The 15,499-nt window shown below is 39.9% G+C and overlaps 2 protein-coding genes across 2 annotated transcripts in view; one reads left to right on the top strand and one right to left on the bottom strand.

Moving 5' to 3' along the window:
- The first annotated feature begins 1,284 nt into the window (after positions 1-1,284).
- Positions 1,285-2,093, top strand: LOC111600596. Its single transcript, XM_030226186.1, has 3 exons — positions 1,285-1,398; positions 1,456-1,907; positions 1,968-2,093. Exons 1-3 carry the CDS (start codon positions 1,355-1,357, stop codon positions 1,988-1,990), a joined length of 519 nt encoding a protein of 172 aa, XP_030082046.1. The 5' UTR covers positions 1,285-1,354; the 3' UTR covers positions 1,991-2,093.
- A 1,950-nt stretch (positions 2,094-4,043) lies between these two features.
- LOC111600532 (E3 ubiquitin-protein ligase MYLIP) overlaps positions 4,044-15,499 on the bottom strand; it is a 29,992-nt gene continuing 18,536 nt past the window's right edge. The window contains exons 2-4 of the mRNA XM_023316670.2: positions 6,330-7,291; positions 4,714-5,325; positions 4,044-4,647 (exon numbers count right to left, since the gene is read on the bottom strand). Of these exons, the coding sequence (XP_023172438.2) occupies positions 4,371-4,647; positions 4,714-5,325; positions 6,330-7,291 (1,851 nt within the window). The 3' untranslated portion in view covers positions 4,044-4,370. The remainder of the gene's footprint in view (positions 4,648-4,713; positions 5,326-6,329; positions 7,292-15,499) is intronic.

The raw sequence follows: 15,499 nt of genomic DNA, 5'->3' as shown, positions 1-15,499 counted from the left end.
AGCGCTTATTCAATTGTTTGCATTAGCCTTGCATTCACGTTTGCCACTATCGCGACCACTGGCCGTCGCTTGTTGCTGCTGCTACTGCTGCGCGCTAGCGTCACCAAGGCACACGCGAATTTTACAGTCAACGCCAACGTTGCCGTTAGTAATATTTTTAGAATTTCTTTTAAATGCGAACTCTAAAATTATTATAACACTGTTTCGCCGCAGACGGGGCGATATTTACATTTAGATTTACACGCCGAACTACGGTCAACTTATCGATGACACCATCGATGGTAGCCGATGGTTGTGCGACAACTATCGAATGCATGCACGACTATCGCGATATGTTGGCGACCGTGTCAATGTTCAAATTGCAACTCTACATATTTAAATAATTTATCACAAAAATTATTTTAATTTCCGATTGGAAAACAATTAAATAGAAACGTATATAAGTGAAGTAAATATAATACGCATAACGACAAAATATAACAACAAAAAATTATTATAAATTTAGTTAAGAAAAAATAAATAAAATATTAAATTTTTAAAACATATTTTACCGAAAGTTAAATTATTTTGTAATTAAATAAAATATTTTTACTGAGAAACTATAATTTATTTTTAATAAGATAGTCATCCTAACACTAATCATCGCATGGCATACATTCAATGGACATGAAGGTGTGCTCGTTAAAAGAATATAAATATCGTATAATCGATATATCATTATATCGATGTTGAATCAGATTTAGTGTCAGTAATACCACTACAGCACCCGCTTCTGTTTGAAATTTTATGGACCGAGAAGGAAATTTTAAGCTTCAACCCTTAAACTATATCTATGAAATATAAGTAACATTTCTATTTTTTCATTATTGTATTAATTTTAATGTTTTAGCATGTTGCTTAAAAATACGCAAGCATAAAAACTTCTTTGCTTTCCGCCGGAATCTTTGCAAGATTCGTCTTTTGCCTGAGTTATATATATATATAGTATTTTATTTGAACAAATAGTCTTGTCAGAATATGTTGAGGTAAATTCGTTATTGTCACAAGTTTTTTAAATGTATTTAATAATTGTAATATCATTATTTATTAGTTTATTACCGAAAATAGTTTTCGTTTGTAATTTTAAACAATAGCGGAAAATATTTCGATTAATACTTATCGATTATAATAGCCAGTGTGTCCACAGTAACAGCGCTCTGTTAATTCACATTCAGTTGTGGCGGCTAATCGATAAGCTACTGTTTTAACTATTTGCGCGCCCATTTTTAGATTCAAATCAACACATCCAAGTGCGTGCCTGTTTTAAGTGTCTACATCTGTAACGAATGAAATTATATTAAACAATATCCTGAAAATGAACTCGAAACTTATTATTTTTATTGCGTTTATATGCATTGGTAAGTTATTCAATTTTCGTTTGAAAATATTTTTATAATAATAATATTTAATAATATTTTTGCTCTTAGAAACTGGAGCAGTAACTGAAAAACGCTCCTGTTTCAATTGTATTGAAACATTTAAGAATGCATCGAATGCCACCAGCAAACATATCGACAACACGAAGATCAAAGTCAATGAAACCAAGAATTTCATGAGAAAATTAAAGTTCACTAATCCTGAGGATTTCGTATTATCTGGAGTACAAATGTTCACTAACAACTCCGAGTGGAAATTATCAATGAAGCCTCGAGTGTCACGTATCAAGCACCCACTCAGCTCATTCATAAACCGTTTTAAGCATAAACTGGACTTCCTTCACAAGAAGAAACCCCTCAAATTGGATAAGCCCCAAGAGAAACAATATTATATGATTTTCAAGGAGAAGCTTCATATGGTGCTCTACGACAAACACTTTTCGCCCAAGCTAAGCGTCGTTAAGCTAATGTACACCATAGTCGAGGGGTTTTGTAAGTGAAATCAGATTTACTTACAGATCTTAACTGAATAATATATATATATTTATATAGGGAATCCAAACTTGATTCGGTAAGCTAAGGTCAAATTTCCATTCAAGTTAATCAAAATCACAATGAGTTGGTCTTTGATGAATAAGAGTTGATCGAATGAGGGACATATGTTAATGCAGTTTGGAAACATTTATTTTTATTTATGATAAATATATTCTTTGCATTTGAAAAAAGTCAAGAAAGAAAAGTTGAAATGAAATATTTAAAAATGTCATAGAAAGTAACTATAAAAAAAGATAAATATACAGAATTTGCATCTACTCAACATTCTCCATTTTGACATTCCTAACATTCCTTATTACAATTTTTTTCCATTCATATTCTAATAAGTCTCTAGCATAACCTCAAATTGTTGTTACATAACCTCAACCTTTGAAAATTCTCATTGAAACTTAGTTTCTTTTTGCCAAATCTAATTCTAATGATTGTTTACATATTTCTCGCAATTTTCTAGACAACATAACCTCATTTTTGCTATAATTTTAATGTTTAATTCTTTTAACACAATTTAGTTGAGAGCATTTTAGTTTAGAGAGAGTGAACTGCATTTTTTTTTTTTTGGCTTTTCTACACATTCAATTTAGACATTATATATTTTTATTTTAGTTAAATTTGCTTTTTAAATTTAATAATCTCAAATATGCAACATAAACTAAGATTAAATTAACTGCAAATAATTTAAAATTTGTAAACTAAAAACTGAAATTAATTTTAATTTTAAATAAATCCATAGAAATTAAGGTTCTTTTAAGTTCATCAATATAACCTTGTAAAACTTCTTATTTTTTAATTTCTTGAAATTTCATAACCTCAAATGTGACACAAATTAATTTTAATGAGTGCATAAAAATTTTCTTTCTTAACTCAAATAACCTTCAAATTATAAAATATTTCAATTTCTTTAAATTTCATAACCTCAAATGTGACACCTCAAATTAATTTTAATGAGTCCACAAAAATTAACTTTCAACTATCATAACCTCAAAATAAACTTTAAATTATAAAAATTTCCAATTTCTTTAAATTTTATAACCTCAAATTTACAACAAAACCAAATGTCAAATGACATCACTAATTTCAACTATCATTTTTAATGACTCTAAAAAAAATTCTTTTAAATTTCATAAAGCTGTAAATTATGTTTTTCATTAAATGTCATAATCTCAAAATTTTTCAAGTTCTATAGATTGCTGAGCTGTACTTCAAAACTGTCAATTGTTGCTCAAAATTCGTTTACCAAAACTGATTTAAATATATATTTAAGTACTTCAACCTAAGCTCAATATTTTGAATATATATTTTTATATCTATATATATGTTGGTTTATTTAATTTTTAAGGAAACACCCACAAATCTAGGAGAGCTCACGTCTAAGCTGTGTAAAAAAGAAAATAAAAATTTTAATAATAAAAATCAAAAATATAAAAAATAAAAATAAAAAATAAATTCGTCGATTTTGTATATATGGTATATAACATGTTAACATTTATTATTGACTACGTTTTAATATCGCATTTCTTTTGTTTTTTGTTTTTTTTTTTGTTTTGTTTTTGTTGTTTCTTTTTTGTTTTCTTGCAGGTACTTAGTACTACTTGCTCCACTAAACTTGCGATTATTGTACGCTTGTCCTAAGTTAATAAGGATATATATATATATATATCGATATATATGTATGTATATACAAGACTATATAGATAGTGTTTTACATGAGAATTTGGGCATAGTTTAGTTCAGTGTTAATAAATACTAAAAGTTTAGGCATTTGCATTAAATATATATATATATATATATATATATAATAAATACATCTCGAGTTATGTAGCTATATATTATATATGTTTGTTTTAAAGTAAAATATTTGTTGTAAGTAACCGTTAGAAGTAGCCGCTGTTGCTGTTGCTGTTAACTTGTTTGCTTAACCCGAAAAGATTTCAGTTAATATTTCTCTGCTTTTATCCTCTGTCAGAGTCAAGAGCCAAGTTGTACATTCGCATTAGATGTTTGAGTTTATCTAAATATATAATATATATATATGCACTTATTTAGCTAGACATTTAGTATTCGTATTCGTATTCGTATTCATATTCGTATATATATATATATATGTTACAGACTAGGTAGGCTAACACGTTAGGTCTTAGAGATAGGGTTAAATAGCACTTTATAGTAGTCGTGGTTTATATATCCATAAAATACTTGAGTAAAGATACGAGTGTAGACACAGGCTAACTGTTTTTCTGCTTGCTGTTTTCTTGTTTCTGTTTTTTGTTTTTGGTTTGTTCCCTCGAAAATGTTAATGGTCATTTATAGATAAGAAGATGCAACAGCTAGACGAGATCACGTTCAGACAATCGGCACGCACACCCACTCCATCAGCCGGAACAGCAGGGAGCACAGCCAATTCTAGGCAGCCGTTGTCACCTTTGCCGCTGCGCCAGGTGGGGCAGCTGTCTCGACGGCTGATGTGGCGGCGCTGCTGGCTGAGCTGTCCAACTGTGGCGGCTGTTGCGGCTGCTGCTGCTGCCGCTCCAGCTGGGGACCAGCGATGCTGGTGCTGCTGCCGCTGCTGCAGCTGCTGCTGTTGCTGTTGGCAACGGTTTGGCTGTTGCGCAGTTCAGGTGGCAGATAGATTTTGACTACGCTGCTGATCTTCGCGCGGCAGTTGGGGCAATTGCTGCATCTGCAAGGGAAAGAACTTTAGTTAGTTAAATTTGGCTTGAGTTGTTGGCTTTTTAGCTGAGCTCACCTGGCTGCACACTGCGCACAGGCAATGACGTGACAGCATGGATTGAACACTGTGTTGATCGCCCGATCCATGCAGATTTTACACTGCATAGCCTCGTTGATGCGGCTGTCCACGCAGCGCTCAATCGCCGCCTCACGCGCCTCCTTCTCGCGTATGGCCAAATCTATCTTGCCGGCCATGGAACCGCCAACAACGCCAACACCATCGTCGCCACAGCCGACCGCAGTCTCCGGCTCGCAGCTGCTGCTGCCGCCGGCATCGGTGGCCCCCATGCCGCCACGTTCGTACAGTATGCGGCGCGCCTGATCGTGCACCTCGCGGCACGTGTGCTGTATATCAAAGACGTAGCGCTTGCCCAGCTCGGTGTCCTCCTTGAACATCGATGCGATGGTGCCCTTGAGATCGCGCGTAAACTGATTCGTCACCACGCAGCGCACCTTGTCGCAGACGTAGAACGCGTGCCGCTCGGTGATCGAGCGATACAGCCCGGCGGCAATTGGCGGCTTGGACAGCTTGATCTCCAGCTCCTTGCGATCGTTGTGATCGTCCACATACTCCAGCTTAAAGGTGCGTCTCAGCGACTTTGCAGCGGCAATGGCACTGAATGGGATACTAAAGGAGAGCGACAGAGAGAGAGAGAGAGAGAGTGAAATATAAATTATTTTAATATTAAATTTCATATTCTATAAGATAATGTAAAAGCTCTAGGATCAACAGAAACTAAACCAAGTTAGGCTAAAGAATCAAGTCCAGGTTGATCTTGAAAGGGAATAAAATAGCCTGAGCTGACTAGAGAAAGTTTCAGTTTGAAAAGAAGAAGAAGAAGCTTACATCATATAAATATAAAGCTTTTACATAAACTGAAAGCTCATTTAAGCTTTTTCATATATTCAACTTATTGATAAAGTGCAATTTTCAGACAGGCAACTAAAGCTATTCATAGCCTCTGATGTAAATGAATGAGAAGCTTTTTGGAGCTTTTTCTTAAACAGCTTTCAAACATAAACTTTTCGATATAAATTGCACTTTCCTTAAGGTAAATTAAGCAGCTTTAGCTCGACAATGGCATATATTAATAATATAGAAAAGCTACATAAAAGCTCATTTGAGCTTTTGATTAAGTTAACCAAAAACTGAAACTTCTCAATAAAATATCCATGAGATGTCACACAAAGACAGCAAAGGTTACTTAGCTTACATAGAGCTTGCACTTGAACAAGTTTCAGCTGAAGCTTTTATGCGCTTTCAATAGAGCTTTTGCTCATATAAGCCTTTAGAGGCAGCTTGAGCCACGTTGGAAGGATGGAAAACAGCTTAACTTTTATGAAATAGAAAAAAGCTCTGCTAAGCTTTAGCATGTTGCCTAATTGATTTTAAATGCGCTTTCTAAGTTTCTGTAAAGCTTCTCTCTTAGTAAAGTGTTTATAAATAACTTTTCCATGTCTAACAATGAACTTCGTCTAGCAATAGAAAGCTTAGCTTAGCAACGGCTTCCTAGAGCTTTCCTAGAGCTTTCATACGCTTAAAAGTCTTAGCACAGCTGAAGTCTAGACAAGCCTGGCTAAGCAGACGATCTGCTAGCTATGCCTCGATCGATAAGCAAATCTTCAACTCACCTTTCTTTTTCATCCCCACGAATGACTGTGATGCCATGAGCGCCCACCGCAATGTCACAGGGCGTGGCGCTCTCGTTGGTGGTGACGCCGCTGAAGAGCTCCTCGCCGTAGCCGCTCAGCTCCTGGATGCCCTGCAGCAGCCAATACTTGGCCGCCTTTGGGGTCATCGGCAGCTTGGCCAACTTGCTGTGCTCGCTGGCAATCTGTCGCAGGAAGTCAGCGGGCGGCTCGAGGTCGCTGTCCTTGTCAGTGGCGCTGGGCAGGATCACGTACTCCTCGTACATGCGCAACGGATTGCTGGCCAGGCGCTCGTCCAATCCCGAATGGCTGCTGCTGCTGTTGCTCGGGCTGCTCGAACTGGAGGCGGAGGCCGACGCTGAAGCCGATGGCGATGGCTGCAAGTTGTTGCCGTTGCTGGCAACGTTGCTCGAGGGCGCGGACAGCGTGCAGCATTCGATGTGCTCCACGGACTTCTGTTTGGACAAGCGACGCTTCTTGAAGCCGAGCACGTGCTGATTCTCCTTGCGCTGCTGCTCCAGCTTGAGCTGCTGCTGCTGGGCCAGCTGCTGCTGCTGCGCCAGCTCGCGGCGCATGCGCATGGGGCACTCGGCGCGCAGCGACTGCTCGTTGAAGCGCAGCCCATCCGCCTGGCAGAGCAGCGCCGCCAGCTTGGCCGCATTGCTCCAGTCGTGGGCGCAGAGGCGCGCCTCCAGCAGATCCCGACGCGCCTGCATATAGAACAGATTGCGCACGCTCTCCTGCAGGATGCTGTGCACCGGCACCCAGAACTTGACGCGCAGCGCCAGCATCAACTGAATGCCGCTGCTGCTGCTGCCGCTATCGCCATGCAGCCGATTCCTCAGATTGTACCATTGCCGTGTGCGCGATTCCTTCTGATTGGGCGTCCATGGCTCCAGGCCAAAGTACTGCATCTCGCATATGATGTCCAGTCCCTTGCACACCTGCAAAACCAGAAGCGTTAGTTCAGAAGTAGAGCTTGGATAATATCTCGAATATAGCTTGGCTTATTGTCTACAGCTTGACTTGCTGGAAATATCTTTATTTGCTATAAGTTTCAATTTCCTGGATCTAGGCATTTATGCGCTGCATTGCGCATCAATCATGCTGATTGATTTGATTTTACATGATTCAAATTAGCAATTTGCAGTTGCGCTTTGAAGTTTCCAAAGCTAAAAACTGCTCTGTAAATCTGAGCTACCTAGCGCTTGCTATTCAGGCGCTGCATAGCACGTCAATCAAGCTGATTGATTGACTTTGCCTGCCATTTCATCCACCTTGACTTATATAATCCACAAAATTTCAAGTGATCAAGCAAAGTCTGCCTAAGCAAAATCTGCTTCCCTTAGGCTAAATCAATCTATGCCCATCGTATGCTAATACATCATCATGATTGACGTTGATTGTCTAACTTATTCGCAGCTCATATGTGTGGCTCACTTTTAGCTCAAAGCGCAGCTGCTCTACAAAAGTGCTTAGCATTGTTCGTCAATCAAGCTGATTGATTGAAGGTTTATGGCTTTATAGTTTAGATGCTTTAGAGTCCGCCGTTGCAACAGTTGCAGATACATTTGTATCTATTAATTGCACACAGAAATCTGCGGACTTGTTTGCACACTGAATGCTTATGGAATCAAATAAAAAAGGAGCAGGCGCAGAGGCAACCTAATCGCTTGAGAAGCTTATCAGCTCAGCTTGACAGCGCCACTGTCAGCGACAAACAGCGCTGCGAGCTGCGAGTAGGGACCATGTCGACAATGTCCTGTCAGTTGTCCTGTCTGTGGGTTTGTCAAATACAACATCGTTGCTATGACAGCAACAGCAACAGCCAGCGACATGTGTGTGTGTGGGTGTGTGTGGGGTGTGCGTGGGTGTAAGGCCTCGAAATATTTGCTTATGCAACGAGCGTGTCATCATTGCGAATGGAACAAATTCAAATGTTTGCTGCACGTCAGCGTTGACAACGACAACAACGAGAACTCCAGCAATTCGAGGAAGCAATCATAGCTGCAGGCCAGACTGCCACATACCCTGTAAAGTTAAAAGCTGTAGAAGAAAGGCTCTCAGATATCAATCGACTTTTAGCCTAGTTCAGCATGCCCCAACGGCCAGCAGGCAACCAGTTGACGCTGTTGTCGGTTTAATCTAACAGCAATCCGGGCTGGCACAGAGCCACCTCCCCACCCCGCCCCTTGGGTCAGCAGAGAGGAAAAAAGAATGCGAAGCGAAATTAAATGAAATTCGCAAAGCTCACACAAATTCCAGCAACAAAATTTCTTAGTTATGTCAACGCAGTCAGCCGCCACGCCCCTTGTTGTTGCAGCAGCATTCAGCTTGGTCTCAGTTCCGTTGTCCTACCCCACCCCCATGCCACATGCCCCATCTCCCGGCCAAGCAGCACTTTGCATAATGAGGCAACTTCTGGGCCAAGAGGCATGCCGCCAGGTAGTTACGCAGGCAGGTAGCCAAGGCAACAAGTTGCTCCCAAGGAGTCACGCGTCAGCGCCTCGCACATTTTCACTTTCCAATTAGACAGCCGCAGAATTTCAGATGAACTTTTGTGTGTGTATGTGTGTATGTGTGGGCGTGGCTGGAATTAGCTCTGGCAATAAACATGGCGAAATGTGCGCTGATGCGAAAGCACAAGCCAAAAACTTGTGGCAGCAACCCGACCGGGCATATTCCCATTGAGTTATTAGGAGAAATGTTTTTTTTTTGAGTTTTTTAAATAGAAAATTTAAATAAGACTTAGGTAAAGTATTTAATACTTTCTTGTTTCGCATTAGCATTAGCATTGGCATAAGCAAAGACTTGCCATTAGCATTAGGATAATCATTAGTATTAGCATTAATATTACGATAATCGTAAGCATTAGCATTAGCATTAGCATTAGCATTAGCATTAGCATTAGCATTAGCATTAGCATTAGCATTAGCATTAGCATTAGCATTAGCATTAGCATTAGCATTAGCATTAGCATTATCATTAGCATTAGCATTAGCATTAGCATTAGCATTAGCATTAGCATTAGCATTAGCATTAGCATTAGCATTAGCATTAGCATTAGCATTAGCATTAGCATTAGCATTAGCATTAGCATTAGCATTAGCATTAGCATTAGCATTAGCATTAGCATTAGCATTAGCATTAGCATTAGCATTAGCATTAGCATTAGCATTAGCATTAGCATTAGCATTAGCATTAGCATTAGCATTAGCATTAGCATTAGCATTATCATTATCATTATCATTATCATTATCATTATCATTATCATTATCATTATCATTATCATTATCATTATCATTGTCATTATCATTATCATTATCATTATCATTATTCATCATTATCATACGTATTATTAGCCTTGCCATCAACTTAGTTTATTATTACCAATTAAGAAAAGTTACAGCAATTTAATGGCAGTCAATCGTATGTGTAAAGAGACTCAACATTTTCATTGTTTTGGATCTTTGACATAGGTTCTCGAGAGGCTTCATTAGGTGCATACATTTTGGTTAGCAACGCAACTCAAGTGGCTGGCTGCCGCTTCAAATACCAATCAATTGATACGGTGCGACGTGCGAGTTCCCACGCAAAGCCAACGCCAACAACACGAAACTGTGGCCCCCCTAGGAGCGACCCTGAATGCGATGCGGTCCGTATCGGATGCGCAGGCCTGGGTGACACTTCCACATCCGGCGCAGATGACGATGACAACAAAGAGAAAGAGCCAGAGATGCGGGCCCGAGGGGGGGCGAAGGAATGCGACTGTGATTCAAATTGAGATTGAGATTGAGATTGAGACTTGAGCTACAAGTGCCTGCATGTAAATCGATCTGCTAACTGGATTATGTTTAATTAATTGCATTCGCCAGTGAGATACAAGCCAAGTCCCCTCCACGCGCCTCTCACTCTCACTCGCCTCATGCAACAGTCACCGCAAGGCAACTGTCAACGGCATTTGGCAGCTTAATTAGTTGATTGTTGAAATCGCATTCACGATGAATCGTTAACTAGATGACTGAACTTTTGATTGGAAAATGCTGCCACAAATGAAAACTGTAATTGAGTTAATCGTAGTTCGCAAGTTCATGACTTGGAATTTCATTAAAAAAAAATCACCTTTGATTAAAAAAAAACTCCAATGCATAGCAACAAAATATAATGATTCATATTAATATTAAAAACACGTTTTGCTGTTTGGCTAATGTCTTGACATTTGCTTTATAAATTAAGCTGATTATATAATATATTTTTAATTTTTTTTTTAAATTTTATTATATTTATTTATATGTAATTTGATGCGATTCCTGCTTAGCAGGCACTACCAATTCCGCTTCTATTACGAACCAGCTTGAGGCGAATTCCAAATTTTATTCAAAATCTTCAGTTCAATTCGCCGCATGCCTTTAGAAAGGCTGCACACATTCAAACATACTAGCATAAAAATATACATACATACAAACATGTGTGTGTATATTCATCTAAAAATATGCGAATCTGCTCTATTTATAGCTGCTCCGTTCGAAAAAAAAAGTTCTAAATGAAAATTCAATAAAACTTTGAAAATTTAATGTCTGTTTAAATCTTTTGCTTCTGCCTCGTTTATTTGTATGTACTAAACACAACTATAAGGCATCGTGCATTGTTTTTTTTTTTACACATTTTTTTAAGCGCGAAACGTGGCAACTAGCAAAAATGCTAAATCCATTCAATACAAAAGCGTCGACTACGACGACGACAGCGACGCCGACGGCAACGGCGCTAACGTAGGTGCAAAGTCCACAATTTGTGTATTTTGTTCGTTTCGTTTCGTTAAAATTAAATAAAATGCGAATCGTATCAAAGGCAAATGCGAAACGTGAACTTATTTTCTTTTTTTTCTCTTAAAAAAAAGCCGGCGACATCTGTATGTGTGTGTATGAGTGTGTTTCTATACATTTATATTTGCATTTGTATGTATGCTTGTGACTGGAATTGTGGTTAAGGAAGCCGATAACAAAAGATGCAAATAATTTGTGTAAAATTTGTACCAAGATTGTGTAATGCCATGCCCTCTGAGTGGGCGTGTGACGTCAACGGCAAGTACAGCAGCAGTTGCAGTGATTCCTATCGAATTCGAAAATTGAACAGTGCCCCGAAGGTGACACAAATTGAAATGAAAATATTGCCCCACGGGGCCGTCACAGTCACATTTTGGCATTTTTTGCATTTCGTAATACATGTATGTATGTACATACTTATATATATAAATACCATAAAATGCTTGTTTGTTTCTGTCACTGTGTTGTTTTATTTAGTCCGCAAAATCAACAACAGCAGAAACAGCAGCAACAGTCGCTGCTGTTTCAAGTTATTAACTTTTTTACATGCAATCAACAGACGCGGCCGCATGTTTTAAGAGTTTCAAGAGTCAATATATTAAGAGAGCCACAGTCAAGAGAGTGACGAACGGCATTACAAGCATTCACAGAAGGTAAACAATACGGAGCAAGCACAAAACAAGTGTTACTGCCAGAAGAGAGCAACAGAGTCATCGTCTCGCTCTCAGCAGCAGCAAAAGCAAACACAAACAAAATTGTAAACGAGTGTAAAGTATAGTTGTCGATGGAGGAGGTGATGGTGGGGGGGCTATGACTCGCACAACATGCTGGCCGGATGAGCAGAAAACCCGACCATTGCATTCGAATGGACTTTGGACTCGGGCCTCTGAAATGCCGTTTGGACTTTGGACTCGCACACACTGCGTGAGTGTTAACGTTGTTTTTGTTACTCTTGCCGATCGCTCGCGATGCTTTTGCTTATGTTATGTTTGTGTTTTGGTGTCTTTGGCATTTGCTGTTCGATGTTCGCTGTTTGCTGTTTGTCGTTCTCCGTTTGTTGTGGTTGTTGATAAATCGCCATAATTGAAAATATTAAGAGCGGTACAAACAAATCGGAGACAGAGAAACGAACAAGTGCCATATGATGCTTGAGCAAAGTAACTGAGACGAAGCGACGCGTCGGTCCTCTGCCAGCAAGTGACGTCAGCTGAAGCAGTGCGAGCCGGTTGTGGACTTTGCTCTCAAAATTTGCTGTTGGTCTCTGTCTTCATTTATGTGCTTACACACACGCACACGATTGCAAGTGGCAAAGCCGCGCGTGCAACTAAAACTAATTCCAATGACTTGTTGCTTATCGCCAAGCGACAAATCAATTTACTTTACGATCCAACTACATTTTGATGTTCATAGATGACAATAGAGTAACAAAAATACAATGTTAGATAAAAAAAAAAGTAGGCGGAGGCACACATGTGTTTGTGCACGTAGTCAACTGTAAAGATCCAATTAAAAAGTGTATGAGACATATACATACACAGACATACATGTATGCGTGCATGTTTATGTAAAAGCTAACTGTATATGCACATGCTGATCTGCTGCTGCCGCTGCTTATGTCGACGTCGTCTAATCGTGCTTGACACGTTGGCATTTCAACATTGTTAAACTCTCTCAGTGCCTTATAAAATGAAAATAAAATAAAAAATAAAAACACAACAAAGAAGCAAAACGAGCGTCAGCAGACACAAACGCTGAAAGACCCCCACAGATGGTTAGAATTGTTGCTGTCTCTTTTGTTGCTGTTGCTAACTAAGCGAGCACGCGCTTGGCGAGTGATCGCCAAAGATGACGAAGATGACGCTGCAAGGGAGCGGCGGGGGAGCGTCGCACGCTAATAGAAAAGGGGAACGACGCTGCATATTGGCAATGAAAGCAAAGGGACGGGAGATAACGGCAAAAGGGGCTGGCGCAAACAGGTTCAATGCATTGCAGTTTGATTGGCAGTAGTGAACGGGTTCATCTAGCACTTGGGTCGTGGCGCAAGAGTTCTCTCTCTCTCTGCCTCTCTAGCCATAAATTGCACTTAAATGTGAATATGCCAATAGACGGTAAATTTACGTGTCTGGCTGTATCACGTGCTGAGCGGGTGCACCTCAATAACTGTTAACCAGTCTAATTGAGCCAATCATTAAATGATCTATGCACACACACACACACACAGACACATGCATAAATAAAAGCTTCGATAAATTATCATAAACGAATGTCAGACGAATGATGCATGATGATTTGTGTTACATGATAACTAGACGTAATGGACGTAGTTGACAAATGCAGTACAAAATACAAGCATTGTATATACAAATGTGTGTATGTATGTATATATGTATATGTATGTGTATGCATACACACACTTGTTCATTAATTTGAGTATTTTCGACCTCAATTACTTTAGCATATTTTCAAACGAACTCAGCAAATTTTCAACGCTTTTAAGCTAGGCATTTATTTCGAGCAAATAAGCATGAAAAACTTTATAAACTGTTGCAAACTCAATACATTAAATATGTATGTGTTTGTATGTATACATGGTATGTTTGTGTGTGTGTGCACAACATTTTCCCAGCTACAATAGCCCTGAGCGAGAATCCAATTTCACTTTCGGTTCGCTTATTTGAGATTAGTTCACAGCCCCCTATTTGTCGCCCCTCCCCCTATTTTGGCATTGTATTAAAACTTTTACTAATCGCGCTCAGCCAGTATCAGGGCCCCTCTCCGCTCCCCTCTCTTACTTAGACACTGTGAGACTGTGTGTTGCCTTGTTTATTATATTTGTGTTTGCACTTGTATTTTTATTCGCCTTATTGCTTCACCCCTTCGCGTTCTTCGCCTTTCTGCTTTGGCTCGTAGTGTTTTCGTCACTGTTGAAAATAGCTCAAGTTTTTGTTGTTGTTCCTCTGTCCTCTGTAAGTGTGTTCTCTTCTTGCATTTGCGCGTGCTTTATTGACGTGTCTGTGTGTGTGAGTGTGCGTATGCGTGCGTTTGTTTTCATGTGTGCACGACCGAGTGACCGTTGGACTTTGAACATTGCACATAAATTTTATTGCAAAACGAGACTGCAGCGGCAGCAGCAGCGAAAACAAAATAAACTTTATGAAAACTAGAAAAAATAAAATAAAAGTGCAACAGCAAAAGCAACAAATGCATGTCTAAATGGAAAAACCAAAAGAAAACAAAATGCAAATTCAAATGCATTCAAAATTAAGAAAATCCTACCCGGATGCGATTTATGGCATAATTGAAGCGCTGCCCGAATCGCGCTGACATTGATGGATTTGCGCGATATGAATGCGAGAGAGGGGGACATTCGAATGGCACAGGTGAGCACACACAGGTGTGTCTGTCAGTTGTCGATGTCCTCTACAGCCACATGTCTCATGCATCAGCTCTGCTTGCGCGTATTTGTTAACTTAATTGGGTTTCAGTGAAAGCTTCACCGCGGCAGCGGCGGCGACAGCGGCAGCGGCCGCAGCTGTGGTTGAAGTTCAGTTTTGATTTCGCTCAGCCTCGGTTTATTGGAGCAGCAGCAGCAGAAAAAACTGTTAAGTGTCGTCAGCACCTTTTTTGGGCAATTATGTACGGAAAAGGTACCGTTACACTGGGGCTGCTGCTGCAGTTTGTTGTGGCCCCAATTCACAGCATGCGCCCAACGGGCAGACGGTCATCCCCTGCCTAACCCGTTCTCCTTGCGCTCAACATTTTTAAACAGGCATAATGAAAATGTAAAACTCGCCCTGGCTACGTGACTTCGTGCACAGCGGCGACCGACTGCGCAGCCAGCAGCGAAGTCTGTGGAGGCTGCAGGCAAAATGATGTTGGCATGAAAATGCCAAAACAACCGCAACAACAACGACAACAGCAGGCGACAAAGCCAAACACGCCAAATTCTTTGCACATTGCAGAGCCCATAATTTTCGTATGCGTCATTTTCAGTGGCGAAATTGCGGTAAAGACAAAGAGAGGTCCTGCGAGCGCAAGAGACGTTGAGCGAATAAGTGAGTGATAGTAAGAGTTAGAGTCAGAGTCAGAGTGCGAGTGAGAGCGTGAGTGTAACTGTGAATGTATGCGTGTGCGTGCGTGCATTTGTGTTTGTGCAAGCAAACAACTTTACAGCAGCGATTCGCGTGCGTTTTACAGCAAGGCTAGAAACAAACATGAGAACGCATTAAATTATTATGGGACATGAGAAGCCGTGAGTGGAAACGAGTTGGGCGATAAATGTTAAGCGTGGGGAGTGCATTTCGCAAGTGCCTCTCACTAATTAGCATG

This window comes from Drosophila hydei, unplaced genomic scaffold, assembly GCF_003285905.1.
Source record: "Drosophila hydei strain 15085-1641.00,03,60 unplaced genomic scaffold, DhydRS2 tig00000060-arrow-pilon, whole genome shotgun sequence".
Lineage (NCBI taxonomy): Eukaryota > Metazoa > Arthropoda > Insecta > Diptera > Drosophilidae > Drosophila > Drosophila hydei.
The sequence above is the reverse complement of the archived record's forward strand: the minus strand, read 5'-3'. Positions and strand labels throughout refer to the sequence as shown.

Coding starts and splice junctions, on each gene's coding strand:
- LOC111600596 (XM_030226186.1), top strand. CDS start 1,355: ATGAACTCGAAACTTATTATTTTTATTGCGTTTATATGCATTGG. Junction 1,399..1,455: donor ATTGCGTTTATATGCATTGG/TAAGTTATTCAA, acceptor TTTAATAATATT/TTTGCTCTTAGAAACTGGAG. Junction 1,908..1,967: donor CACCATAGTCGAGGGGTTTT/GTAAGTGAAATC, acceptor ATATTTATATAG/GGAATCCAAACTTGATTCGG.